Here is a 27,915-nt window from a genome sequence, read left to right as displayed (position 1 = left end):
GGCTCACAACTCCCTCCTCACAATCGCCAGTGAGGCTGTTACCTGGAATTGTTAGGCTTCATTATTAGCTGTTAAGGAAAGGTGATATTGGCATTTCTAACATGGCCGTCTAGGCCTCTTTTCTAACTTTAGGAGAACATTTTTTCTTCTGGGACAAGGCCATTTCTTCTGGTATATGAGAACTTGCCTTTTCAGCAACTAAACAATAGGGAGCGTATTCTGGAAGTCCTTGCAAGTTTTAAAAGATACAAACCCTGCTGGGAAAGGGACTGATGTAACTCGCAAATTTGCCACTTGTGGAATGTTATCTAGAATCTGTGTTTTCTATGGTTCAATTCTCACATGTAATCAGTGTCTTTCATTGTTTGATTACTTGCTTTATGACGTATCACATGTACTGAATGTGTGTATCATTTGTTTCTGCACCCTATAAAAGGTCTTCACCCCCTTAATAAATGCTTTTTGCCTTTGCCTGAATTGCTGTGTGATTCCTGTTTTCAGGTAGGCAGAAAGCCACCTTTGCAAAGGTTGTTTCTCTCCCAAATTCAGGGAACAAACTCGGGGTGCCCAAGTTTACAGGCAACAAGGCCACACGCAGCGTGTGCCCAAAGCCTGCGGGCTTATCCTCTTCATGCCTACCACAAAGGGATTCGGGGGGGGGGGCGGGGGGGCGGGGAGGGAGGGAACGTGCAATACGATTAGCCATACTGCAAGCAAACGAAACTTCCTTTTTGCTAGGCTAGAAATTGAGCGGCCCTCAAAATGCCCTTTACCCGTCCCTGGCTCAGGGCTATTAGCATCCACCAGCTCGTGTCTCCTTGCTGAGGTTATCCACCGATGACGCGCCTTTCGCCGAATTAACGCACTTTCTGTCGGAGCCCCGCTACGCCCGTCAAGCTTCCCCGTCAGTTGGCGGTTAAGAGGACGGTTCCTCCCGCGCAGTTAACGTGCAGGGCTGTTTTCCGTTCAGAAAATGTTCTGAGGTGCAGGAATAACCATTCAGTCACCAGCCCGAAAGGCCCTTCCGCAGCATTGATTTTCCGGATTTAAACACCCCCTCCCCGCCTTTAAATCGGCAATTAACGGATTCCTTGCTGAAGTCCTGGGCGGCTCGATTCCCGCTGGGCGCTGCGCTTCCGCCAAAGGTGCCGACGCCCGAGCGAGGAGCGGGGCCGTCGAGGGTCTTGGGTGAGGGCAGAGACGGTCCCACGCTCTTTTCCGCTGCCCCGACATGATTTAACAGCGGCAATTCCTTATTTAACGATGTCAAAGGTTTTTAGGAAATTGACTGTATTTCATCAACAATATATTTCTTCTTGATTACCGAGTGGTTAAAATGATTTTAAACCAAGACAGCAAAATAAAACAGTAATAAAATCAATAGAAGGTGCTTAAAACATGCCTTCTATTAGGTAATAGCATTTAAAATATCCGTAGCTTGTAATGGCACTTAGGATATGCCCAGAAATCAATGAGCTAAATTACTTATTGAGCTCCTTAATTTGAACATTTGAGTTTTATATGTATATGGATAAAACGAGGCTTCCAAAGAGGGAAATTCGCTTTCTGGCCTGGTCCAACGTCTCCTCCTGCTGGAAAGGGGCAAAAATCCTATCTGGAAGAAAAATAACATTATAAAATAAAATAAAACAAAACAAAAATCCAATCCAATAAAAATAAAAAACATGAAATAAAATTAAAAAATAATAAAATAAAATAAAATAAAAAATATGAAATCAAATCAAATCAAATCAACGCTATTGCGCAGCCTGTAAAAGGGCCACCGGCCAGGAACTTCTCTGCGAAAGGCCGGCGAAGCGCCCCGCCTGGCCGGATCGGGGCACGACACGAGGCCGCTCGAGGCCGCTCTTTCCGGCCTGCTCTTCTGCTCGGGGTAGAAGGGCGGAAATGCTCCGGAAGCCGCGCCTCGACCCGCCTCCCGCCCGCTTCCGCGAGGCCCTTCCCGGATGGCGCCGTGACGCGGCCGTGGTGCACACTGGGAGCCGCAGAGCCGGATTGCTGAGAACGAGAGCCGCCGCCGCCGCGATGCCGGAGCTGGCCGTGGAGCGCGTGGTGGTGCACCCGCTGGTGCTGCTGAGCGTAGTGGACCACTTCAACCGGTGAGGAGCCCGCCCGGCCCGGCCCGGCCCGGCCCGGCCCGGCTCGGCTCGGACCGCTGAGTCACGGGTGCGGGCCTGACCGCGCTCCCGCTTGTCTCGGCAGGATCGGGAAGGTGGGGAACCAGAAGCGCGTGGTGGGCGTCCTGCTGGGCTCGTGGCAGAAGAAGGTGCTGGACGTCTCCAACAGCTTCGCCGGTGAGTGCGCCCCCCGCCCCCGGGACCGCCCGCGCGCCCCCCGCTCACCCTCTCCCCCCCCCCCGCAGTGCCCTTCGACGAGGACGACAAGGACGACTCGGTCTGGTTCCTGGACCACGACTACCTGGAGAACATGTACGGGATGTTCAAGAAGGTCAACGGTGAGTCCCACCCCACCCCCCGGACGGGCCGGGTGCGGGGCCCTTCCGGGCTCTGGCTAACCCCGCCCTGCCTCCCCAGCCCGTGAGCGGATCGTCGGCTGGTACCACACCGGCCCGAAGCTGCACAAGAATGACATCGCCATCAATGAGCTCATGAAGCGCTACTGCTCCAACTCGGTAAGGGGGCCCCCACCACACAATGGGGGTCTCGGCTCTCCCAGGGGACAGACGGGCCTGATGGGGGTCTTCCACACAGGTGCTGGTGATCATCGATGTGAAGCCCAAGGACCTTGGCCTGCCCACCGAGGGCTACATCTCCGTGGAAGAGGTGCACGACGTGAGTCTCCTGGCAGGACAGGGGCAGGGCGTTCTTTGTGCTGCCTGCCTCGCCTGATTTCCCCAATGCCCCTGCCCCCCGCTGCTTCGCCTCGTGCAGGGGTCCGGCTCACCCTTTCCATTTGGGGAGCAGCGGGAGTGGGGCTCGCTCCTGCTGGTCCTGTTCTGGCTGTTGCACAGTCAGTTCGGTTCCCAGCTTTTCAAGCGCTCCCCTTGCAAAGACGCATTCCTGCCCAGAAGCAGCTTCTTTGGCCGTGACAGTGCTTCTCTCCCCTTGCGCCCTAAAGGATGGCACCCCGACGTCTAAGACCTTTGAGCACGTGACCAGTGAAATTGGGGCAGAGGAAGCCGAGGAAGTTGGCGTGGAGCACTTGCTGCGGTAAAAACTTGGGGGCTCGTAGCTTGCACTTTGGGATTCGTTCTTCCGGTCAGATCAGAAGCCAGGTGCGGGTGAAAACCAGGTGCGGCTGCAGCCTTCCATTGTGAAGCCTGGGCCGTTAACCGTTAGGGCTGCCTTCTCGGTTCAGGTTACCCAGAACAGGTTACCCAGAAGAGCCCATGGAGGGTGACAGTGAGCATAACCTGCCGCTTTGTTGGCCTGGTCTGACCCTTCCTCACTCTTCCAGTGATATTAAGGACACCACGGTGGGCACGCTTTCCCAGCGCATCACAAACCAGGTCCACGGTTTGAAGGGACTGAATTCCAAGCTCTTGGATATCAGGAGCTACTTAGAGAAAGTGGCCGTGGGCAAGCTTCCCATCAACCACCAGATCATCTACCAGCTCCAGGATGTCTTCAACCTGCTGCCGGATGTCAATCTGCAAGAATTTGTCAAGGCCTTTTACCTAAAAACCAATGACCAGATGGTGGTGGTCTATCTGGCCTCTCTCATCCGCTCTGTGGTTGCGCTCCACAACCTCATCAACAACAAGATCGCCAACAGAGATGCCGAGAAGAAGGAGGGGCAGGAGAAGGAGGAGAGTAAGAAGGAGAGGAAGGATGAGAAGGAAAAGGAGAAGGAAAAAAGTGAGGCCAAGAAAGAGGAAAAGAAGGAGAAGAAGTAGTAGTAGTAGTAGTAGCTGGGTCTGGTATTTGTAAATTAAAAACGTTCCACTGCTCCGGGCTGCCCTGGCTAAAGGTTCTTCCGCAACAGAGGCTCGGGAGGGGTCGAGGGCCAGAGGCGTTCCCCACTGCCTCAAATATGTGGCAGCTGCTGGACAGGCCAGAACATGGTGGGGGAGATGCCCTGTCTCGTTCTGTCTGTAGGGGGAAGAGAAACCTGGAACCTCCAGGAGGCTGTGGGTTGCAGAGCAAGTGGGACCGTTGCACATGGGTTAGGGTTAGAGTTTGGGACAGTTGGTTTTTAAGCTAGGGTCTGGCTGTTTTTGAGCTTCTGTTATAAGGTTCAGGTCTTCCTGCCTGACCCACAGAGAGACATGGAACATTCTCCCTGGCCATCCGTGCAGGCAGAAGCACTGCCATTTGAATCGAAGCCCCTCTGCATTCCTGCTAGGAAGCAGGATTGCTGTGCTTGTGCTCCTTGGGTGCTGCCATCCTGCCAACTCAGCAGGGTTGCCCTGGTGTCTGCTTCATTTGGGGGCAAACAGTGGGCAGAGGACACCGTCTCTTCCTGGCCTCCTCTGTTCTGAGGAGCAGCAAGACAGGAGGCTCGCCCTAGGAAAGCTGGAGCCCTGGACTGTGCCAGATTCTTGCACTTGTGATTTGCACCACCAGGTGGCAGCTCTTGCACAACTTGCTCTGGAAAGCAGGCTCTGTGGCACTGTTTACACTTCCTTATTTGGGAATTGTGTAAGGGTTTTGCCAGTTGGGTGGTTTTCTAAGTAGGGAGCCTAAAAGCTTGTGCTTTGCTCCCCATTTCATTCTTCCAGCTAGATCAGAAACAAGCAGCAGAACGGGAGCTGCCAGGAAGGCAAGTCTCCTGGGTCTCTGCTGAAGATGGTTACTGCAAAGAATGCCTCCCTTGGGGGCCGCCACCAAGAGGCGCTCTGTGGATGGAGAGGAGGCCCAAAATAAACATGGCTAGATTCACACAACTTGCTAAGCTCTAAAAGTTGATTAATGGACCACAGTGGCCACGTTCACAACATGCTTAGCCGAAACAGCCATATTATGGCCTAAGGTGTCCTGGTTCCATGCACAATACAGTTTGTTGGGTTTAGTTTTAACTGCTGCAGTTTGTAAACGAAGGAGCTTGTCCTCGATTTTTTATTTCTGTCCTAGATGTCAGATTTTTGATAAAAGTGCCTGAAGCAATAAACAGGAGGCCCTCTGTCTGGGTGCACTCAGTGCATAGGCTTTTGGGATCAGTTTTTCCCATTGTGCACTGAGAACAGATCAGTCTTGTCCCAGTCTAATTCATCACTTTGTCTTGCCAGTCCCAGCTCAGACGGACAAAAGACCTGAAGCTGGTGATCAGCCTCTTTGGTCCTGATACCCAAAGACCCAGAAAAAAACAGGCTTCCTTCTGGCAAACAACCAAGGGGAGCAGTTCAAAGGTTTTGAACCCCGGCAAACCAAGTTGGAGCTTGTCTGTGAGGTGGCAAGCTCAGAACAAGCCCCCAAATCCAAGCTCTCAAATCGGGGGGCCGAGGAAAAAGCTACATCCCTATAAAAAGGATGGAGGCCCGCTCCTGCGGGCACTGCTGTGCACAAGACGTTCCTGAGTCTTCCCTGCTCACCTGGCTGGGAGACAGGTGCTACAACTAGGGGTGTGTGTGGGGAGGTGAGCATCTGGTGCAATGGCTGTTGCAAGGCCTCAGACCTGGTTCGGCGAGGGCATGAACCCAGCCATAGCTGTGACAGTGGAAGCCCTGGTTCCTCAGCTGTTACCTGCAACCGTTTGGAGAAGGGCAGCATCCAGACCTGCCAACCACCAGTGGTTTCCTCCATGGCCATGATGGCAAGCGGCCCAATTGCCATGCTGCTAAAGTAGGCCCTGCTGCCTGCCCTTTTGCCCAGACGTCCTTGGTTTGCATCCCACCCCCCAATCACTTGGCTTCACGGCAAGAAAACGGCAAAGGGGCTGGGAAGAGGGCCGTGCTGCCACGAGCAGTTTCAAGTTGGCAGGAGGCAAACCAAGCTCCAACCGGGAAGTGTGTCCACAGGCCACAACGGGGGCCCGGCCTGGCCGCCTGACATCCCATGGCAGGCGGTGCCCAGTGCTGTGTCTGCTTCCCCAGGGAAGAGGAAGATCCTTCCTCGGCAGCAGAAACGCTTGGCTCCAAGCCAAGCAGAACCTCTGGCTGCTCCTTCAGGCAGCGACTCCTCTGCCTGCAGCACACAGCCGCCAGGCACTCGGGCCAAGGGCAGGGGAGAGGAGCCCCTCATGCCAGACCTGGTTCCTCCCTCTCCTCCCCACGCAGCGTGGCACACAAGGACAGCCTGGATCCTGCCAGGACAGGCAAGAGCCGCTAGAGAACATCCCTGCAGCTCCGCCGCCCCAGGCCTTCTTTCCACTTTCCTGCACTTAATGGGCTAGCGGCCTGCCATTCGGAAGGCTTCTCCAGGCCCAAGGCCCTTGGCACAGGTCCCCTGAGCGAAGCATTTGTGGGACGGGGGAGCCCACCCAGGGCTTCCTGGCTTCCTGTTCCAGCAGGAGGAAACGCAGCAGCTCCCTTTCAGAACACAAGCGTGTCCAGGAGCATCTGCTGGCTGCATGTTTCCCGTAAGGGTCTCAGCTGCTCTGCCCAGCTTTGTCACTTGGACTGCTGCCATTCAGCGGAGAAGCGGGCACAGGGACTGGGTCTCAATTTTCCTTTTCCAGTCACATGGACACGCTATGGTCACCAGCAAGCAGAGCATGAAACAGGCGGAGTCAGCCAGAGGCAGGGACTAATCACACCAGCAATTCAGCTTCCTTCAGCGCAACCCTCCTTGTTCACGTTCACTTCAGCTGCCCCCCCATTTCCAACCCGCTGATGCTGCCGGCCCTTCCCCGCCTGAAGCACAAAGACACATGAGCAGCTGCAGATAGTTTATTGCACAAGAAGTTGGCATTACTGAGGCAGATGGTGCAGTACAAAACTATCTAAGGTCCCATCAAAAGCTATTGCAGGTCTTGGTGTCCAGAGACATTTATATACAAATTTATATATTCACATATATGTTTTTATACATGTACATACACAGACCCTCCACGGAGGCGAAGGTGCCCCCAAGAGCATCAGACGTACAAGCACACCCTTCCCGGAGCCGGAGCAACCTCTGCCCTTGGGCTCCCTGGCCACAGGCTCAAGCTGGGCAGCCACATCAGTCACGGGAATCAAACATTCACGCACAGCTCAAACCACGAGGAAGTCTTTGAATCTGTCCCCGATGCTGCCTGTCTTTGGTCTGGAGATCTCCAAGTGACAGTTCCCTCCAACCCAGGGCCCCCGCCTCAGCCAGGCTGTAGGTCTGCCTCTTGGCGGGGGGTCCCAAGAGCCCCGAGGCTGCACCACAGTCCAGAGTTGGGAGCAGGAGCTGGTCTGCGAAGGAGCCAAAGCTGCCAGGCACCATCTAGAAGCGGGGAGGGTCATTCTGTCATGCCCTCCACTTGCAAGACTGGAGAGCAGCCCATGGAACGTGCCCCAACCCGTGGCACAAAATCAGCTGGGCTGGGCTGCTGAGCACAAAGGCCCACCTGGCGCAGAAAAGCAGGGAAAGGCCTCGGGGCTGGCCAGTCTATGGCGGCTCCCAGCCCAGCTGGAGCTCGGGCGCTCATGGCAATATTAAGGCTGTCGGAGGGGGAGGGGGAAGGAGAGGCTTCTTCTGGGCTGGAGCCCTCTATGGGCAAGAGAAGGCGCAGGTGGCCCTGGTGGGAGCAGCTGTACACAAGGGGGGGAGAGGTGGGACTGCAGAAGGCCCCAAGGTGCCAGGGGAGGTGGCCGCGATGCCCAGGGAGATACAGCTCAGCACATAGTGGGAGGGAGGGAGGGAGGGAAGGTCTGGGGGCCCTTGGGAAGCAGCCCCCCATCCCCAGCCCTGTAGGGGGATGCCTCCTTTACAAAATCTGGCCCAAACGGTCCCTGAGAGGCTCTCAACAGCACCACGCCCTCCAGGGATTCTGCCCCTTCTGGTATGTGGGACGGCTCTTCTTGGCACCTTCCAGATGTCTGTCACTCCTGCCCAAAGCCCTCCGTCTCCTCGATGGCATAAAGAAGCTTCTCTTTCAGCTGCTCGTAACTCCTATACGGAGGCAGGTCCAAGCGATTGAAGCTGAAGAAGGCAAAAGCTGGTTGGCGGGAACAGCTCTGCTCCCTGTCAGGGTCGGGGGGGGGGGACCCGAGAGGTCCTGCTCACTCTGGCTGACTCACCACGTGTGGCTGCGAGGCAGCCAGGTCTCCTTGCCAACTTTATCAATGCAGAACTTCTGCGGTCCATTGCTGCCTGATGGAAGGAACAGAGGCCCCCCTCAGCATGCAGCAGCCAAGAAAGGGGCAGGGAAGGAAGTGCATTGCCAGGTCTGGTGAACAGGATGCCTGGCAGCCCACACAGGCCCTGCCTTACCAATGAGCTCTGCGAATCCTCCGACAGGCAGGCGGCACGTCCCCGTCACAAACTGGAGGAGCCGGACTCTCTTCTCACTGTCCATCTCCTTGACCACCTGCAACCACCCAGAGGGGAGAGGCAACGGTGGGACTCCTGGCAAGTCCCTGGGGCCAGCCCCTGCCAGGCCGTGGACTTCCACTCAGGAGGGAAGTGCTCCGGGTCTGCAGAGCACTCCTGGTCTCCCAGCGAGGAGCCTCACCTGCCAGAACCACTGGATCTGCTTGCTGCCCTTGGTGTAATGCCGGTAGATGGTGTTCTTCTGCCAGTCGCTCAGGTCGATTTCCTGCATGCCACACAGCATCAGCTGGGGAAGAAGCAGGGTGAGATGCGGCCTGAACCACCCGCTCAAGGCAGCTTCTGGGGGGAAACCCGAGACACGGAGCAGCCACAACTGTCTCTCAGCTGTTGAGTTCAGCTGCCAAAGGAGTCCCGGGGCGACCTGCTGGATGACATTCCCTGCAGGCCAGCACCAGCCACAGGGCAGCCAGTAGGTTGCAGCTCACCTCCAACTCCTTCTCGTCGAAGTACCGTAGCCACTCGAGAGGTGCCACCTCGTTGAAGCCATCCAGGAAGGCCTTGGTCTGCTCCTCGACACCCCGCGTGAACCGCCAGTCAGTCAGCAGCCTGCAAGGAGGGAAGACCACTCAGCCACCCTGCCTGTCAGCCAAGGACACTGTAGTCCTCTGGAGTGGAGACCTGCCCAGCGCTCCCTAGGCAAAACTCTGTGGCCCAGCTGCTTTGCCCCCGTGATTGTCCCAGTCGTCCTCAGACCCGCCAGCAAGATGGCCAGAAGATGGTCCTCCCACTGGTGGACTCCTGTGCTCCCAGGAGGCCACATAGGAGCGCTCCTGTCTGGCCCCGAGGACTCCACTCACATGATATATTCCTCCTTGTTCTCCTCAGTGACCCGGAGATTCTCCCCGCCCTCCTTCAGCTCATGGGTGGTCACCTTGCCCAGGACCTCCATGTCCTGAATGAAGAAGAGCTCCAGGGCACACTCCTCCAGGCTGTTCTCTCTGCAAAGGCCAGAGAGAGATGACTGGGATGGCCCCCCTCCTAAGCCTAGGCTGCCTTCTGGCCCCAGCATCTCCAATACTGCAGGGCCACATGGGATGAGGACGCCCAAGGAGAACTGGGGGAAGGGTTCCTTCTCCTTCTTGTTGTGGACCCTCCCAAGACCCCTCAGTGTCCACCTTCAAACCGCCCCTCTGACGCACAAAGCTAAGTCACAAGAAGCCCTGGCATAAGGGGACTGGCAGCTAAAAGTGCACCCCCTGCTTTATCGCTTTGCCTCCAGAATAGCAGAAACATCAGGACGCTTCTACTCCTCTGCAAACACTTAACAGGACCCCCCAGGGAAGGCCTGAGGCAGCAGTGACCCCCAGCCCATGCCTGGTCGACAGCTAGATGGGCCTTGTGAGGAGAACTGACTTGATCCAGATGATGGAGTTGTAGAATTCAGGATCGATGGACTCCAGGTCCTTGAGGGTGGGGCGCTTATTCAGCATCCGCTTGTAGAAGGGCAGGGTGAAGCCCGTGTCAATGAACTTGCCATGGTAGAGCGCCTGCAAAGAAAGGAAACACCCCAGAAATGTCAGTCCTGGCCCCCGAGACCCCAGCATGGCAGTCAAGCATCCCTTGAGCGGAACCGGATTCCAGGGAACAGCCACATCGTCCTCCTCACCACGACCCAGACACGTTTGCTGCCACCGCCGCCCCTGCCTCGGGATCAACTCCTGGTGGCCTTGCCAACACATCTTTGCTGCTTTCTTGGGTACCAGGCAGCCAGCACGCGCCAAGTGCCGCCAAGCAGCCTGCCACAGGCCTGCCTGCCGGGAGCCAAGAAAAATGAGCCACCAGGGATGAGTTAGAGCCTGGGCTGGGCGGGGAGGCTGACCTGGGGAAGGGCCACCCCTTCCAACCCAAGGCAAGTGGACGTTATCCAGGCCATAGGCAGCTCTGGAGTGCTCCAGGGCATGAGGGGGGCAGAGAAAAAGCTTCGGCTGCCATCGGGGCTGGGGCATCTGAGGCTTTGTGGCCCTCCTCCACCGCTGTAAGGAGGCTGGTGAACAGGGCGCTGCCCTCCCCTTTCTGCCACAGAACGGTGATGCTGGATTTGGAAAGTGAGCAAACTCCTGGGAACACGTTTCTGCACACAAAGGCCACCTGTCTGCTTCCCCTTGCGTCACTGGATTAGATCAGCCTAATTTACGCACGATTTCTAAGCTAAAAGAAACAAAGCAGTCTTAAGCAGAGATGGGATAATAAATCCTTTTTCAAAAAAAGGAAATGTTTTCATTTCTTCAAAATGCACCGTTTTCTTTCCCAGAACACGTCTTTCCCTTTCCCTCCTTTTCAAAGTGCCCAGGTCTTGTAGCCCCCAACCACCCCCCCGCCTGCCAGATCCCAAGATTTGCCCCCTCCAGCCTCCCTTTTCCCCCAAGGGCCCAGTGGGGATCTTGGCGCCAGAAGGGGCCTTACAGCAGCCCCACCAAAAGGGCTGTGACTGCAAAGGCTGTGCTGGCTGGGGATTCTGGGCGACGCAGTCCTGGCACAGTGCGGGGCCCCAGAAGAGCTGGCTGGAGCAGCATAGCAAGGGGGCGCAGCGGGAAGCGGGGCAGGCTCAGACGGGCATTTGTTCCCAGGGTGCAAGGGCAGCCCCTACAGGCAAACATCTTCCCAAAGCAGATTCCACGATGGAACAGGCTATTTAGGGCAGGAAGGGACCCAGGCCTGGAAAACATTGAGCCAGCTCAGAACAGGACTGCCCAGTGCCGCTATTTCCGACTGACCAACGTTATTAAAAGGCACCAGTTCAGCTCCCAAAAGCACCTGCCTTCCAATCGGGCCTGGAGCCAGCAGACTCCTCCTGGGGCTTGGCTCCCATAGCGATGGTGGCTCTCTTCCTCCCACGTCACAAAGGCAGGGAGCCCCCCCCAGTCCAACCGAAATAAAAGCCCCCACACAGAAAGAGTCGCCTCTGGGGGGGGTGGCTCTGGGCCAGCCACCCACAGGCCCACAACTAGGGTCTGTGTCACCTGGGGCAAACATGGACTCCACGCCCATTTTGGCGCCCCCCCAGGGCACATGCCCCGCTTGCCCCCCCCCAGTTGCGGGCCTGGCCACCCAGGCCCCAAGCTGCTGGCGACGGGGGCGAGCACCTAGACCTCAACCCAACCCAGCCAGGCAGAACTCGGGGATGCACGGCCTCACCCCCGCCCCAGGCCACTCACCATGGCGATGAAGCGGCCGATGAAGCGGAAGTAGGTGAGGTGGTCGGGGTTGATGGCGGAGGCTGGGTTGATCTGCAGGCAGTAGTTGTTCTTGCCGGCATACTCGAAGAGGCAGTACATGGGGTTCAGCACCTCGTGGGACAGCAGGAAGAACCACTCGCTGGGGAGAGAGAGAGGCCGGTGAGGTGGCCGATGCTCCCCCGGCCGCTTCTCCCCAGCCCAGCCGCCTCCAGGGAGCAGCCGTGCTTGATGCAGAGCCCCCGCATCCTGTCCGTGGTTCTACCCTGTGGTAGAACAGCATGAGGTCACCTACCATAGGGTAAAACCACTGGCAGGACACAGGGAGATGTGTCACGCGCTCCGGCAGGGGAGGGCCAGGCACAGCTGCCCCTCGAGCAGGGGGCGTCACGGCTGTGGCGAGAGCACCATTGTTGGAGCCCCTCGGAGCATGCCCAGGGGCCCCGGCAGGCAGGAGTCCGTTGCTGGCCGCTCCCCCTGCTCCTTTCTGGCCTCTTCTTCCGCACCTTCTAGCAGGACTTGGTAAAGTCTCCAGGGAGGGGGGCTAGAATGGCAGCTTGCCCCCCCATCACGCCCTGCCAACTCACCGGGCAATGCCGCCGTAGTCCAGGCCCTCCTCCCCACGCATGATGATGTACAGCCGGCGCCGCAGGTCATAGGGCTTCATGTTCATGATCTGGCAGAGAGAAGCGGATAGGACGGGGGCCGGGTGGGATTCCCCCTGGGGCTGAGCCACACGCCCCAAAGGCCAAGCCTCACCTGCTGGAAAGAGTCCTCAAAGAGCGTCTGCCGCGAGATGCTGATCTTGACATGGCTGGGAAGGGCGTTGGACTGCGAGGGAGAAGGGGCCGTGAGGGTCTCGCGAGCCTGCCCAGGCCCTCTCCCTGCCCCAGAGACCCCTGGCCCTGCCCAGCCCACCTCCCTGCCCAACACTCACATGGCAAAGGAAGCGGAACTGGTGAAACTTCCAACGAAAGCTTCGGTCGTAAGCACCAGGGGACCCTCCCTGCTTGTTCCTGTGAGGGGGGACAGACACGAATGGGGGTGTCCTGGGATTAGGCCAGAGGAGTTGGGCCGCCCCAGAGAGCCCAGCCGGCCGGAAGCACAGCCCCAGTTCCCACCTCCTCACCTCGCCGTGCCCTGGGGGGACGCTCGGGGGAGCTAAGGAAGGGCTTGTGAGGCGGGGAGGGACATACCCAGACTCAAATCCCGGGCGGGGGTCCTTGAAGGTGGTGGTGCGAGTGTTGTGGTCCACAAAGTAGCGCACCCGCTCGCTCGTGTACTTCATCTCCCAGCCAGGGGGCAGCGCTGGCTCTTGGATCATCCTGGCCGGGGGAGGAGAGGGGGGGTCAAGCGGTGGGTTTATCCACCCACAAACCACACCTGCAGCAGGCAGCTGGGTCCCTTCCCCCTCCCCCTCAGGCCCACGGAGGGAGGCAGCCTCACCACCACCCCGAGGAGCAGCCGGGAGGGGGGAGCACCGAGCCCGTTTCTCCAGCCATGGGACCAGGCAGAGTGGCCCGCCTGGCTCAGCCTGGCATGCCAAGGAAGAGGGCCTGGGTGTGCTGCTGGGCTACCCACCCCTGTGTGCGGGGGTCCTCCCACTGCGTGGTGCGGGTGTTGTGGTTCACGAAGTACACCCGCCCGTTGTCCTGCCGCTTCTCTGCAAGGGAAGGGAAGGGAAGGAGCGATGGGGGGCCTTTCTGGCCAACACATGGGGCCCCGAGAGCTCCCAGAAAAGCTCTGGCAAACCGCCCGGCAGCCCCCCCATGGTCCAACCTGGAGGGAAGGCGGGTGTGTCCCCCACCCCGGAGCAGGGGCCTCCCCACTGGCACCCCTCTCTCGGAGGGCTCTTGAGACGCTGCTCCGCACACCATCCAGCCCAGGCGGGCCTGTCTGAGGGCCGGCGCAGAGCCAAGCTCCTGGCCCTTCCCTTCTTTGGGCCCCTGGAAACAACCTCCAGCCCTTCGACCCCTTGCCTGAGCTTGCATCAGATGGGCCCCCGATGGGCAGCCTGCTCTGCCCCACATCATCGACACATGCTCCCCCTTGCCCCCACCCCAACTGAGCAAGGCAGGACATAGGCATGGTGATGGGCCCCAACTGCCCAGGCCAGAGAAAGCCTGCAGCCAGTCATGGTCAAGCAGGGGGTGACCAGAGGGCACAAGGTGGGCCCACAGCCTGACCCCTTCCCGTGCCCTTCCTCTAATGCTGCGACGTTGGGCTCAGGGTGCCAGAGGACGGATGGCTGGGTGCTCAGTGCCCGTGAGCCACTGCTGGGCTCTCTGTGCAGAGCCTGGGGCTTTCTGGACCCCCTCGGCCTCAGGGGCCCAAGGCACGTGGCCGGGAGTATTGCTGGGGGGCGCCTCTTGGCCCACCTCCCTCTCCTCCATTGGCTGGTTCCTTGCTCCAGCTCCAGGATGCTGACGTTGGAGAGGCTCCTGCCCTGCCCCTCTCCCCGGAGTGCCCCCCTGCCTCCCACTCCTCCCCTGCCCGGCAGTGGGTGCTCAAAGCACCCCAGAGGACTGTTTGGTCCTGCTGCCCTCAGAGTGGGGGATTCTCAGCGCTCTTGCAAAAGGCAGGGAGAAAGGCTGCTGGCAGCACTGGTTGACAATCCACCTTTATTTTGCACAACTCAGGGTGGCGCACATAATGCAGCTGCCTCCCATCTTCCCCACAATAACCCTGCAAGGTGGGTTGGGCCAAATGACTGCCCAAGGGAGAACCAGAATGCAGAGCCACCCCAGTTCTAGTCCAGCTGCTCAACCCTCCACCGAACTGGCAGGACCCAGGACTGTGCAGATCACTGCTAAGGAAGACCAACCGACCGGGTGGGCCCCTTCCCCCCAGCTTGTGCCAAGCTTCTGGGGCCACAAAGCTGCCCAGGAGGCCCCCTTGCCTTCCTCAAGGTTCCTGCCCCTCCATCTCCATCGCAGCAGCCTCCCCACACTGGCTGATTCAGGGGTCACCCAAGCAAGCTGGGCTCATCCAGCAACAGAGGCTCCTCCCCCGCTTTTGCCCCCACATGTGAAAACTGAAGAGGTGAACGCAGGAGCTCCACCAGAAGCCCCTCAGTACAGCGGACAAGAAAGTAGGCAAGTTTTCAATAAAGGCAGGATTTGAATTCAGAGCCCAGAAGCAGGAGCAGCTCCAGGAAGCTCAGGCTGCAAGGGACCCAGAGACGGCAGAGCTGTTAGTACTTACCCCAGCCGGGAGGAAGCGGGCCCAAGGGGTCGTTGTCAGCCGCCGTGCCGGAGGACTGCAGGGAGCAAACCGACGGCTGCGCTGATGGGGCTCGGAGGCAGCACCAGCGGGTCCTCTGCCCCCATCCCCAGCGCCATCTGCCCTGCCCTGCCCTGCCCCAGCAGGCCGGCAGAAGCCCAGTGGCCAAGGAGGGAGCCAAGCATCATCTGGCTGCGTGTGGCTCGGGGCAGGGAGTGGGAGCGTGTGGGCCGGGCAAAGGCGCCACTGCCCCCGTGCTGGCAGAGGCAATGAGACCCCCGCCGCCGCCCCACGTCCAGCCCTCCAAACCACACGCGGCGGGGAAAAAATACCGCAGGCCTTTCCAATGAAATCATCCCCACAAGCTGCCACGCCCAGCACTTCCTGGCTCAGGCTGTCGTCCGCCGCCTCCTCCCCCCTCACACGGGGCCGCGAAACCCAGCGGCTGGGCGCGAGACAGGCTCGGCCTGAGAGGGCACATTCATGCCACCCAGACAGGCGCCTCCCTGGCTCCCCCCGGCCCGGGCCAGCACAAAGCACCTTTATCCCCCTCCGGGCAACGGGGCTGGGCCAGGAACACACGCAGTGAGGTGGGGGGCGCAGCTGCCAGCAGCGGCAGGAGCAGCCCCGGCCAGTTGTTTAGACAGCCCCTCCCCAGCGCTCGGCCGGGTCTCCGGAGGGAGCAGGCCAACCAGAGTGGCCGGAGCTGTGAGGCTGGAAAAGCACACTATTGTGCCCAAAGGTGTGTGGGTCTAAGTCCCCGCTCGAAAGGGGGGCCGAGTCCCAGCCGAGGCATACTCTGCAAAGTTGCACGCGGTGACTTGTTAGGGGTTTGCTCCCCAAACCCAGGCAGGTCCAGTCCTGGCCACCTCAGCCCCAGGATTGCGCTAATAGTGCAGGGAAGAGAGGGCACCTCTCCAGAACGACCTGCCACCCGCGTCCCTAGCCCTGCCAAGCGGGAGGATAGACCTTCCATCCTTCCACCGCCAGCCACTGCAGTCTCACAAAGCTCAACACAATCAAGCGCAATCCGGTGCTGCCACTGCCACTGCTGCTGCCCCCTGAGCCAAGTGCCGTGGCTGCCGGGGAGCTGCGCCTCCAGAGATAGTGCATCTGAGAGCCCCAGAGAGGCTCGGCAAAGCCCAGCCAAGGGCACCCTCGCAGTGGCAGCGCCCAGTCCCAAAGTCTTCAGAGGCAACCTGCTAAGAGAGGCTGGACTTGGGCCCTATTTAGTACAGTACCTCAGGTCAACTCGTCAAGCCAAAATAAGTTTCTTTGGTTCCCAGGAGGAAGGAGGGCCTGCTCCGCCTGACCTCAACTGACCTCTGCCTGGATTAAAGACAGCCGGCCGCTTCCCATGTTTGGGGCCCGTTCACCACGTTCACCAAGTTTCTTTGGAAACTCAGTGAAGACAGAAGGATCCTGGGATCCTCTAAACAGCGAGAACAGTTGAGAAGACCCTCCAAACCGTTGCTCAGCGGGGTCTCGCAGAACTGCCTAACCAAAGCCCCCACCCCTCGGGCCCGGGTGCTGATCTCCGGTGGGGCCCTTGCCCTCCACAAGTGAAGAGGCCCTGCTGCAGTGTCCCTGGGGAGGGGTGAAGGCCCCCACCTGATAGAGGAATCTTTGGCTGAACTGCTGCATGGCGCCCTGGAGCTGGTTGCGCTGGCTCTGCCACTGCTCGTAGGTGCGCACGTACTCAGCCGTGGGGCGCTGCCACGTGGTGGTGCGCGTGTTGTGGTCCACAAAGTAGTACCTGCCACGGGGATCCACACGTTTCTCCCAGCTGCACAGACAAGGGAGGCCTTGTGAGGAGTCCCCTCCCCCTTCTCCCTCCCTGCTGGGACATGCTGCCCCACAACCGCAGGGGGTATTCACCGGGGCGACCCCCGGGCCGGCAGTGTCTTCGGAGGCCGAGAAGGAACTTGGGCAGCCAGATGTTGGTAAGGAAGCTGCACCCTCTGCCTTCCACACCGCTGGAGGGCACAGCGAGGGCAAGGGGGTTTTGGAGACGGGCCGTGGCACCTGCCTGGGTGCAGCCATCTCTCCACCTGCCTGAAGCCGAGGACACGGCACCTCCTGCCTCGGGCCCCCACCTGCCTTGCCTGGCCCCCACGCACATGCCGCCAGGCCAGGCCCGCCCCTTTCGGTACCTACCCTGGCGGAAGGGGGCGCTCCCAGGTGGTGCTCTTCGTGTTATGGTCCACGTAGTAGACCCTCCCGTTAGGCAGCTCCCGCTGCTCCCACCTTAGGGAAAGGGAGAGAAGGGGGGAGTCCCACAGGGGCACCTGCGTGTTTTCAGCCACCTCTGCTTCCAGCAGGGCCTTGCGGGGCCTTACAGCAGGGGCCCAAATGGGATCTCCTGTACCCCAAACACGACCCCCTCCCCCTCCCCAAAGCCCATCCCACCCAAGGGTGTAGGGCAGCCCTTTGCAACTTTGGCCAGAGAGAACAAGGCGCAGCCCTGACAGGCATCTCCCTCATTAAGAAGGACTTGCTTTTTCACAACTCAAGAGCACCAGACCCTTGCATTCAAATACGGCGTTCAGAGGCAGCAGCTGCCGCCACACCTGCACTCCAGCCAAACTCCAGGGGCTCTGCCTGCTCACATGTGCAAGCAAGCCACCGGCCAACCAGCCCCTGGGCTACCTCTCTGTCTGTTGGGCTGGCTGCAGCAGGCGCACTTTGCTGGGAGCAGAACAGCCACGCTGAGCAACCCTGCCACCCAAGCAAGACACCCGGCCTTACGCAAGGAACCGCAGCCCGCGCCTGCCGGCAGGGAGCACAATACACTTTTGTGTGCACAAGACGCGGCGCGAACAGGCGCACACGCCGTGTTAATGTGGACGGCTGTCCCCAGACCAGACGCGCTGCTGATAGGAACCAGATGCTGGACTGGGGGAGGAGGAAATGGGGGGAGGCTGCTCCTCCCTCGTCCAGTAAGCAGACAGGGGAGGGGCCTTCTGGATGGGGCTCCCAGGAAACGGTTTCCTCTGAAGAGCTCAGCTCCAGAGCTTTAGCCCAGGGCTCCACAGAGACACTAGCGAGCCATCACCCCTCCACCCCCGTGGCTTCTGCCACCTCCCTGAGAGCTTCTTTGCACCCGGGCATGTGGGGCAGGAAAAAGCAGAACTCTGGGCCGCTGGAGAACAGTGGGCAAACGCAAACCAGGGCCTGGAGGCCACCAGGGCAACCCCCCCACCCCCTGCCTTCTGGGGGAAAGGGGATGCATGGCCAGCACACACTGAAGCGGTGCCCTGTGGCCCCCCCCCCGACCGCAAGGAGCCTCTGCTCACCACCGCTGAGCCTCGTGCCAGGCGCAACCGCAAGGACAAGGCGCAGGGGATGAAAGGGCTTCAGAGGGGCCGGGGTTTTTCCAAGAGCAGCCGAGCCAGACACAGCCGGTCTCATACAGCCCGCACAAAGAGGCACTGAGTACCTGACCGTGACACACCCACACGGCAGACGCCGTGCTAAGAGGTGTTTCCCCTGGAAGATGCAGGAGGCCCTGTGCCCCCCAAGAATGCAGGACGCCCAGGGCAGCAGCTGCCACGCAGAGGCCTGGCAACGGAGGGAGGCCAGGGTCCGTGCACCAGGCTGCTCCCCGCCTCTCCTTCCTGTCCTGGTCTTACCCAACTCCCCCCCCATCCCACTGGAAGGACCTGGAGATGCCCCTCTTCTGGTTTCCAAGGGCAAGGCCAAAGGCCCTGTTTGCCCCCTTACCCAGGTGGCAGAGACTCCAGCGTCTGGACTGCCAACCGAGAAGACTGGCTGCCCGAGTCAGGGCCAGGCTCCTCCGCCTCGGCAAGGACAGGAGGCACGCTGGGCGGGGGGGGCGCATCTGGCACAGTTGCAGGGGGCACTGCTGGCACCTCTTCAGCGTCGGCCGCAGGGCTCTCAGGCTCTCCGTCCACTGGAAAGACAGAATGTCTGGCCTCCTCCCTCCTTGCCACAGCACTGCTTACCCACAGCTTCCCTCCTGGCAGTGCAGGTGTCCCACAGGCCCTCTGGAAGTTGCTGGGCCACAATTCTCAGCAGCCCCTGCCAGAGTGCAACTGCCCCTCAAGGGGGGCTCCAGGCTTCCAGCTTAGGGGCATCCAGGTTTGTCCTGGGGGCCTGCTGGACAGACACCTCCGCTCTCCCCAGGCCAACCTGCCCTGCTCTGGCCACCATCCTGGCCTTTGCCCAGCTGCTGATGCTGGATCTTCGGGCTCTGGCTCTGCTCCACGGGGGCCGCATTCTGCCCGGGGGCTCCAGCTGCAGACCTCTGTGCTCTGGGAAGGAAAGGAATGGAGATCACCACTGGACAGCCCTCCCACCAGGCCTGTTCAGCGCACAACATTCCCTTGCACAGTAAGACTGCATGAAGAGTGTCTGCAGTTGCCAGTGCATCTGGGTGCTGCTGCTGCTGCACCATCTGTTTGGGTCCTGTGATCCTGGGCAACAGGGGAGCCAGGCAGAGTACCCAGGAGGCCTTCCTGTCCCCTCTGGAAGTCTGACCAGTTCCCTTTGGGAGCATCAAGGGTTAGCAGGCACCAGGGGATGCTCAGAAGCAGCACAGCAGGGTTGCAGTCTTGGCCACAGATGGGCCACCTGTTATCCTGCTCAGCCCCCAGCATCTTGCACAGGCCTGGTAGAGGCCCTGCCGGTTGGCGTGAAGAATGTGGAGCTGGATGCGCCTTTCCGGGATGTGCCGTGCAAGGCCAAGAGATTTGGAAAGCTGGTTTCCTCTGTCCTGGGCCAGACCACTACCTGCCCCACGCTCTCGTCTGCTGCAGGACACCAGGGGCCACTCAATGGCCCACGGGAGAACTAAGGCAGCTTCCTCAAACAAACTACAACTCCCAGAATTCTCAGCTAGGCAGGCTCCAGAAGGATGGACTGATCAGAGTTATAGGCTGCTCAATTTCCTGAGAAGCTTACAAAACTAACATTACAAGATTGATAGCAAAAATCAATTAATACAATTATAATCAACCTGATGCATCACCACATGGCAGTAGCACGATCTTGCACATCCAAACTAACACCAAGCTGGGGATGGGGGAGGATGAGCAGAAAACAAGCTCCGTTTGTGTTACCTCCCACAAACACATGCAGTGGGTGCAAGTCTGCCCCGGCATGGCATACGAGGAAGGCAGGCGGGTCACCTCCCAACTCCCAGGAGTGCTTCCAGAAACCCAGTTGGCCGCTCCTGAGGCCCAATTGATTGGCACCTGCTGAGAGGGCTGAAATTATCCTTCCTACAGGCTCCTAGCTTGGCACCGTCTTTTAATAGCTGCATGGACTTGAACCAAGGCAGTCATGTGGCAAAGCTTCTAGAGCTTAAAATAGGACCAGGGAAATGTGCAGGCCGTGCTGGGGGAAGGGTGGGGCGGGGCACTGGGCCCACAGAGGGAGGAGGCAGGTGGGGGGGGCAACCAAAGGCCAGGCGAGAAAGCCAGGTCCTCAGCCACCCCACCCCACCCATAAGGCCACAGAGACAGGATGCTCACAGGCCCAACAGGCAGCACGTGGACAGAGCAGCAAGGGCAGGACTACCCATCAGCAGCTCCCTTCCCTGACCCCAGCTCCTTACTCCTGAAGGGGGACCAGGATGCCTGCCCACGATTTGCTAAGAAACTCCAAGGACCAGGAGGGCGGCGGGCAGCCTGGCCTCAAGCACCCCAGTGAGAAATTCCTCCACCCGCCCCACCTCCCAGACGGAGCCAGCTGAGCAGAGCAGCCGCCTTTTCTGTTCCACCCCACAGAAATGAAGCCCCCCCACAAAGGCTCCCAGGCACAGCCGCTCTGATCAGAACGTGGCCAGCCCTCCCTCTGCTGCACCCAAGCTAGGAAGCATCCCTGCAGGTCTCTTCCCAGCCTGGTTTTCTCTCTGAGGGTGAGGTTGGGCTCCTCAAGGGGCAGGGCAGAGACAGCAGCCCCCTTCCCCTCACATGAGCAGCCCAGAGCAGCAGCTCCACACCTCTGGCGGGGGGGGGGAAGGCAGGAGGGTTCGGTTTCCAGCCAGCCACCCTCTGGCAGCCCAGGAGTGGTGACTCCACAGCCCTGAACCCCCACCCGAGAAGCACTTGCTGCAGCAGCTGCCCCACAGGAACAGAAGTGCCCCCCATTTGGCCAAGGGCTCTGAAGGCCCCCCGCAGGCCCACCTTGGCCAGGGGAAGGGAAGGGGAAGGGCTGCATGCACTTGGGGGGGAGCAGTCAGGCTGGCTCTCCTCCCTCTGCCCTGGCAGCCCAAGGAGCCCTTCGGGGCCAACTTCCCTGCCCTTGCGGAGCACTCCCCCCCAGAGACTTACCTGGACCTGTCACCAAAGCAGTTTGTGCTGGACGCCTGGGGCCTGTTCTCTGGGGATGCAGCCAGGACCCTGGACTCCCTCCCGGCTCCCTGGGGCCCTGAAAGAGCAAGAAGCCAGGGAAACCCCCCCCCCCCCCCAATGCATGAAGCTGAGTCTGGAGAGCGGCCTGCCGGTCAAGGCAGCCACCCCAAGGGACCAAGGGATCTGGCAATATAGGACACCCTCGGGAAGAAGATCCAGGGTTCCTTGGGGGAGCCTAGAGCCCCCAGAAGGATCTCCCTTTGGGCAGGAGCCTTGGGCAACTCATGCAGGTTGGCCCCTCCCACCCTTCCTGGGGCAGAGCTTCCTGGCAGAGCTAGGACCCCCTTCCCAGAAGCCCCCCATTGCACTGGCAGCCCCCGAACCTCTGGAGGCCCCAGTACAGCCCACCTGCCCCAGATCAGGAGCATCTGCCCAAGCTCCCCCTCAGCCTCCCTCCCAAGAGAAAGCTGCTTGAGGGAGACCGTGCCACCTCGCCTGCAGGGCTCAGCCTCACGGCCACAAGGCCTTCTTCCTCCATGCCATGGCTCCACAGGGAACATCTGCTGGTACCAGTGCTGCAGAGAGTGGCACAGGGAGAGCCATGGCCAGCAGGACCTGGCCCCATCCCCATCCCCAGCTCAGGACTGGCCAGCTCCTGGCACGCTCACCTTCGGCCACAGCGGGGCCATTAGGCAGGCTGCCTGCCTTGATACCAGGCCCGTCCAGGAGAACTGTCAGCTCGCCACCCGAGAGGAGGCCACCTTTGTTCTCCGCCTGCAGGTTCAAGGTCAGCAGCTTGTTCTCCACTGCAAGGGCGAAAGCCATTGTCTGTCAGAGCCCCACAGCAATGCCTGTGCCTGCCTCTCCCCAGGCACCCGCCCACATCCTCACCAGGCAGCCTGAGCCCTCACTATCCTCAGGACCCATGGCCTCGCCAGCGACTGGTCCCAGCCAGATCCACCCCCGGGGCCACAGAAGCCCACCTGCTCCTCGAGGCCTGGCTCCACCCACGAGGGCTGATGCCTGGCTGAGTGGCCCCTGGAAAGCAGGGAAGGCACTGGGTGGGCCCAATGTGAGAGGCTTTTGCCCCACGTCTCTTTCCCAAATATGGCCACTTCCGCTCAGGAAAGCCTGCAGACCGCCGGGGCCTTCCAGCGACCCTTACGCTGGCCCGTTTCCTGGGTCCCAGATCCAGAAGGCAGCCCAGGCAGGTGCTCTGAACACATCTTTCATGCCGGGGGAGATGCCCCCTCGAGACCGAGTCCTTCAACCTCTGCTCTGCCCCACCTCAGCGGCCCCCCAGATCCTTTGTTGCCCACAGAGACGAGAGGCCCCCCCTCCAGGCTGAGGGCTCCGTCCAGCCCCATAAGAAAGCAACGCTTGCGAGCCCCAAGGCACCAGCACTGCAGCTGCCAAATGGGGGCCCCGTGAGAGAGGCACGAAGGCAGGCCGTGCCTCGCAAGCAGCAGGGGAAAGGCTTGGAAAGGGCTGGGCAGCCTCAATCGGCCTCGATTCAGGGCCTCCGGGCAGCAGAGCTCCCCATTCGCCAGGACCCCCGGGAGGGCAGGAAGGGGGAGCGTTCCGCCAGCAGCCCTCAGCAGGAAGCACAGAGGAGGCCGGAGCCGCGTAGCGAAAAGGGTCCCCAGGTGCACCTCCCGTGACTGAATGAACAGCCGGGGCGGAGGAATGGACCCCAGAAAAGAGGAACAGAACCAGACTTGGGGAGAACAACCCTTACAAAAAGGAGATTTAGCCTAGAGAGAAAGGGCAAACTTCTGAATTTTAGGCTGGGGGTGGGGAAGAAGCGGTACGGGGTTTGGAAACTGTAGGCAAAAGCATCTCAGAATTGCAACTGATCACAGCTGCCAAAAAGAACCAAAAACCCAACAGCAATTTTGGAGCCACAGTTTGCAAGTTACAAGAAGCAGTATTCTCTTTTTTTAAAAACAGTATTCAAACTCTCTTCTGGAAAAGTGTGTTCAGAGTTGATTCTATATTGTAAGTTCTGGATATGCTGGATCAGGTTCCAAAGATCTGGAAACCGAGAGGTGCCTGGTGGAAAGCTGGAAGGAACCAGCTATGCTGCGCTAGAGAAGCAGCAGCCGACAGCCCCCTTCAGCCCCGCTGAAAGGCTGCCGAAGAGCTACGTGTGGCAGGGAGAGAGAGCTTGGGCCCCAACGCCGTTTTTCCACAGGGTGCGATCCCAGAGTCCCCATGCAAAGAAGCAGCCTGCAAGGCTGGCATCTGGAAGAATGACCCAGCCATTGCTCGGGAGCCTCCCTGCTTGCACCCAGGCGCGGCAGGCCGGGGTGAGGCATCCCTGGGCAGCTCCCTCCCACGTCCTTGCAGGACAGGAAGCAACTCCTGGCCTTGGCTGGAGCTGGAAACGCAGGGGAGGGGTGTGTGGAAAGGGGGCTCCCAGCACCCCCCTCAACGCAATCTGAGAAGTAGGACAGGGAGGGCTCTGTTCAGGCTCTGCAGCCCGGCAGGCCCCGAGCCTTTTGCGCTAGTCCTCCCGTGGAGCTGGCTTGTTTTTCCTCAGCCCCAGACACACACACACATCCACACCCCCGAGCTCTGGTGAGCCAGGCGCACCCTCCTCTAGGCACAACCATGATCTGGAAATCGACTGCCCCTTGGCCTTGGCAGAGGGTCTCCACCCAGCGCAGCTGCAAAGGCACCACTGGGCTCGCAAGGGGGAAGGGAGGCCCATTCCCCCCAAGCCGGAGGACAAAGAGGCCTCTGCGAGGAGGTGGGGGGTCACGCCTGCAAGTGGGGTGGGGGTCGGGGGCCTGGACAGCATTCAGCCCATCTCCCCTGCTCGAGCTGCAAAGGGCTGCCCCCCACCCAAGCCTGAGAGGCCACCGAGGAGCAGGAGGGCCAAAGGGCAGCCTCGGACAGCTTGCTTGGAGCAATCGATTGGCGGGAGCAGTGGAAGACCCGGGAGGGGAACTCAGCTGGACGTTCCCAGAGGGGTCGTGAAGGCCTCTCCCCCGGGAGGATGGAGGGCAGCTCCAGAGCTCCCTCCCCCGCAGACAGGAGTCTGTTGCAACCCACCGTTGGCCAGTGCAGGTCGTTCGTCGAGGGCGGGTGGCCAGGAGGGAGAGTCTGGAGCCCAAAGCCCGCAGCAGCTCAGGGCTGTTCACCCAGGAGCCTGCTTCTCCCATCAAGGAGCCCCTCTGCCCTCGGCCAGAGCATCCGGCCGACTGAGAAGAGACCTTGGATCGGAGCCAGCCACCCAGGGCCAGGCTGGGCAACTGGGAACAGGGAGCGCAGCCGAGGGTCAGACGCTCCTTCGCAGGGGGACTCGCTGGCTCCCACCTCATCAGCTGTCCCTCACCAGCACCATTGCCTTCCTGAAGGCTTTGGGATGGGAAGGCCAGCACAGCTATTAAACCAATCGGCCACCCACTTCCTAGGGAAAGCAGGGCCGAAGTGCCGGCTCCTTCCTTGGGACCTGCAAGCGATGGAGCAGCCGGGCCTCCTCCAGGCCTCCCTGTCACCCAGAATCTCCTCCATTCTGGGTTACTTCAGTTGGAAGAGCACCCACAAGAGACCTGGTCCATGCTGTAGCTTTAAAAGCCTTCCGTTGCAGCTGATGCCCGGGAAAGTTCCATTCTTCTCCTGCATCCAGCAGAATCTTTTCCATTTGCTTCCCCAAACTGCTTCTTGCCTTATGAAAGGAGCATTGTATCCACAGGGAAGGAGGGAGGACCGTTCAGGTGAGCCAGGAGACAGGGAAAAGGCAAGGCTCGCCCCAGAATCGCCCTCTGTCCTCAGCTGCCTAAATCAAGGCCCAGGCGGGGTGGCCTCGAAGTGCCCCACCCGTGCTTCCAAGGGCAGCCGTGGCTCCAAGACCCCCACGCCCGAGGGCCCAGAGGTTCCCTACTCTCTATCCCTTCCGACTGCCCCAACCAATACCCAGCACCAATGGGGAGAGACCCCCCAGGCAGCAGGACCAACCCCCGGCAGCCAGCTGCCGGGCCTCCGAAGAGCGGGGTCTCCACTCCACGCCCCCATTTTCCTTCAGCCCAGCACTGCTTCGGAGGAGAGCACTTTCTCCACACCCGTGCCAAGGAGGCGGGGAGAGGGGCTGGGCTGGGCCGAACAGACAGAGCGCTGTGCTGCCCCTGAATGGAGACCTTTATGCAGCACAGCTGCCCAGGGCCACCCCAGCCACCGCCAAGGGGGGCAGCAGGCGGAGGAGTGATGGCCTCCGTCTCCCAGCAGCCACAAAAGCCGCTGCCGCCACCGTCGCCCCACTGCAGGTCCGAGGCCGCCAGCCGCTCACAAGGTGGCCTTGTTCCTTCCCCAGCTGGACGTTTCCGCCACCAGGAGGCCAGCGAGGCCAGGAGCGCAGGGCTCAGCGGAGCAGAGAGGTACCTTTCCCTTTGCTCTGCTTTGGCATGCTGGAGAGGTTGACTGACGCCACTCCCAGCAGCTCATTGCGTAGGGCATGGCAACTCCAGAGCTTCAGGTCCAGGTGGCTTTGAGAGGTGACATTCCTGGGGACAGAGAGGGACGGGGTGTCGAGCCTTTGGGACCGGGATGTCACGCAAACCCTCAAAAATAGAGGGAAATCTCAGCAGGCTCCATGGGCAGCATGCATAAGGACCCAGCATCCTGCTCCCCCTTTAGGCTCCTGCCCATAAGAGCAGACCAATCCAGGGTGAGGATGCCGCAAAGGGATCAGCCTACACAGCCCCCTGCTGGCCCGTCCAGCAGAGTGCCCACCCTCGGTCAGCAAGGGTAGCTTCCATGGTGGGCAGGCCCAGCCAGGCAGGGCCCCTCCTGCCTCAGCATTGGGGGCAGGAATGTAGGACTGGAGGAGCAAAGCCACCCCTGCCAGATCAGGCTGCAGCCCCCTGTGCTCAGGGCCCAGTCCTTACAGCACCAGGCTCTCGTTCCAGAGCAGCTCAGAGCTCCCGGTCTGCTTCCCTGTCTTCTTGGCCTCGCTGGCAAGTCCATCCGCTACCACCTCCACAAAGGAGGTGATCCGAGACTGGCGGCCCTGAGCCTTGGGCTTTGCCGAAACAACTGCGGGAGGAAGGAGGGACAGAAGTGACTGCCCGCACCTGCCCCTCTGCAACCCCCCCACTTGTTCGGAACCCCATCTGGGCCACTCTGCCCACAGCAGCATCCATCCTTTGCATGCACAGCAGAATCCCAGGGCCTGGCACAAAAGGACGCACCAAGTTCTCCGTTTCAATTACTTGAAACCAACTCCATTGATGGCAAAGCTTCACAGCTGCAAAACAGCCATTGCCTCGATGGGCAACAACTCCCAGCTGGAGGGAGCGCCCTCCAGGCACCCCACATCTGAAGCCAAACCTCCAAGGTGGAGAAGTTGGAAGCAGCTCTGCGGCCCAGGCCTGTTTGAGAAGCCGCTGGGCTTGGGAGCCCCCTAGTGGCACACAGGGGGCATGGCAAGCAGCTGGCCGGCCTAAAGCTGCAAAGGAGGCCACACAGGCGGACACTTTCCTGGGAGGGAGGGGTGTGCCAAGGGCTTCCCCCCATCTCTGCTGAATCTGCACCAGGATGGGTTACTTTTCCAAAAGGACCCCAAGTTAGGGGCAACCGAGGAGTGACCAGATTCTTCAGGGTCATTGAACAGGAACAGTAAACACCACACATGCTCCAGCAGCTTTCCAGATAAGTTACATAGGATTTGAAAAAAGCAATGCATACTAGGCAAAGGACAAACCCTTTGCGCATATACCAATAAGGCCTAAGCTGAGCAACCAGAGTTGCCGTGGATGGTTCAAAGGAACCGTCGAGCCGCAGGTGGAAACCATAGCCGGACTAATTCCATGCTGGGAATACTCAGGAACGGCACAGAAAACACAGCTGCTAGCATAGCCCTGCTCTTATAAAAGCCTGCCGGGGGACCGTTCTTGGATCACTGTGCAGAGCTCCAGTCACCCCACCCAAAAGATGCTGAGGTTGGAAACGCATTAGAATGGTTCCTCTACAAGGAGAGACAGCAGCGTTTCACCTTTTGCTGAAGAGCGAACAAGGAGAAAGGCTATGATAATGCTGTAATAGATAAAATCTATTGCAGTGTATACAAATTGGTGAGACAGATGATAACTGCTTTCTTCCCTGTCAGAAGGAGTCTCAGCCAAATATGGGGCAATGGAGAACAGTTAAAAAGGTAGCCTTAATCCAAAGCAGGAGACCCACCTTTTACAGTGAGCAGAGATTTCTCCCCAACAAGCCCCTCGGAGGCCATCTCATCATCAGGACCTGCAAGACAGGACAACAGCAGGATGCCTCTGAGGCCTGGGGCTGGACCAACCCAGAGCATCCCTAGCGCAACGGGCTCTTTGCCGCCCTCGGACAAAGTGGGGCGGCCTGTCCTGGCGGCTTCTCCCCACTTGGCCCCTCAGGGGCTCCCCTGGGCGCCCCAGAGCTCAGCCAAGCACTGCGGGGATGAGCCCGGAGTCCCAGCTCCGCCGCCAGTCGGGGAAGGAAACAACCTTCCTTTCCGAGACCCAGAGAGGGGGCGGGGGGGCTGTCACCGCGCAGCCAGCAGGGGCGAAGCCACGGCAGGCCGTCCAGAGCGGCCGGGGGCCCCGGCCCGCGCAGGAAGCAGGAGGCACCGGGCGCTCAACTCCACCCTCGTCCACCTGCGCGGCGCCAAGCCCGACAAGGGCAGAGGTCCGTGAGGCGGATGCGCGCGTGGCCGCGAGGGCAGCGGCGCAAAACAGTTCCCGCCCGGCTGTGCCGGGGCGAAGTCCAGGGCCGCCGCCGCCGCCTGCC

General features: G+C 60.0%; 2 protein-coding genes across 2 annotated transcripts in view; one reads left to right on the top strand and one right to left on the bottom strand.

The window, feature by feature from the left end:
* Positions 1-1,963: 1,963 nt before the first annotated feature.
* On the top strand, positions 1,964-3,915 carry PSMD7 (proteasome 26S subunit, non-ATPase 7). Its single transcript, XM_063313136.1, has 7 exons — positions 1,964-2,120; positions 2,224-2,315; positions 2,384-2,476; positions 2,556-2,653; positions 2,733-2,813; positions 3,100-3,191; positions 3,439-3,915. Exons 1-7 carry the CDS (start codon positions 2,047-2,049, stop codon positions 3,875-3,877), a joined length of 969 nt encoding a protein of 322 aa, XP_063169206.1. The 5' UTR covers positions 1,964-2,046; the 3' UTR covers positions 3,878-3,915.
* A 2,879-nt stretch (positions 3,916-6,794) lies between these two features.
* WWP2 (WW domain containing E3 ubiquitin protein ligase 2) overlaps positions 6,795-27,915 on the bottom strand; it is a 28,876-nt gene continuing 7,755 nt past the window's right edge. The window contains exons 2-24 of the mRNA XM_063312774.1: positions 27,337-27,399; positions 26,043-26,190; positions 25,537-25,658; positions 21,822-21,959; positions 21,133-21,229; positions 18,989-19,110; positions 18,560-18,749; positions 16,994-17,083; positions 16,448-16,622; positions 14,819-14,873; positions 13,196-13,277; positions 12,811-12,939; positions 12,552-12,630; positions 12,374-12,445; positions 12,202-12,290; positions 11,597-11,756; positions 9,795-9,928; positions 9,239-9,379; positions 8,867-8,987; positions 8,563-8,667; positions 8,322-8,418; positions 8,129-8,201; positions 6,795-8,030 (exon numbers count right to left, since the gene is read on the bottom strand). Coding sequence (XP_063168844.1) covers positions 7,931-8,030; positions 8,129-8,201; positions 8,322-8,418; positions 8,563-8,667; positions 8,867-8,987; positions 9,239-9,379; positions 9,795-9,928; positions 11,597-11,756; positions 12,202-12,290; positions 12,374-12,445; positions 12,552-12,630; positions 12,811-12,939; positions 13,196-13,277; positions 14,819-14,873; positions 16,448-16,622; positions 16,994-17,083; positions 18,560-18,749; positions 18,989-19,110; positions 21,133-21,229; positions 21,822-21,959; positions 25,537-25,658; positions 26,043-26,190; positions 27,337-27,385 — 2,568 coding nt within the window. The 5' untranslated portion in view covers positions 27,386-27,399 and the 3' untranslated portion in view covers positions 6,795-7,930. The remainder of the gene's footprint in view (positions 8,031-8,128; positions 8,202-8,321; positions 8,419-8,562; positions 8,668-8,866; positions 8,988-9,238; positions 9,380-9,794; positions 9,929-11,596; positions 11,757-12,201; positions 12,291-12,373; positions 12,446-12,551; positions 12,631-12,810; positions 12,940-13,195; positions 13,278-14,818; positions 14,874-16,447; positions 16,623-16,993; positions 17,084-18,559; positions 18,750-18,988; positions 19,111-21,132; positions 21,230-21,821; positions 21,960-25,536; positions 25,659-26,042; positions 26,191-27,336; positions 27,400-27,915) is intronic.

This window comes from Candoia aspera, chromosome 11 (assembly GCF_035149785.1).
Source record: "Candoia aspera isolate rCanAsp1 chromosome 11, rCanAsp1.hap2, whole genome shotgun sequence".
Lineage (NCBI taxonomy): Eukaryota > Metazoa > Chordata > Lepidosauria > Squamata > Boidae > Candoia > Candoia aspera.
This window is presented reverse-complemented; position numbering and strand designations above follow the sequence as displayed.

What these genes read in the sequence shown, in the direction of transcription:
- PSMD7 (XM_063313136.1), top strand. Translation starts at nt 2,047, where the DNA reads ATGCCGGAGCTGGCCGTGGAGCGCGTGGTGGTGCACCCGCTGGTGCTG. An exon ending in GTAGTGGACCACTTCAACCG is followed by an intron (nt 2,121 to 2,223) that starts GTGAGGAGCCCG and finishes TTGTCTCGGCAG; the next exon opens with GATCGGGAAGGTGGGGAACC. An exon ending in AGCGCTACTGCTCCAACTCG is followed by an intron (nt 2,654 to 2,732) that starts GTAAGGGGGCCC and finishes TCTTCCACACAG; the next exon opens with GTGCTGGTGATCATCGATGT.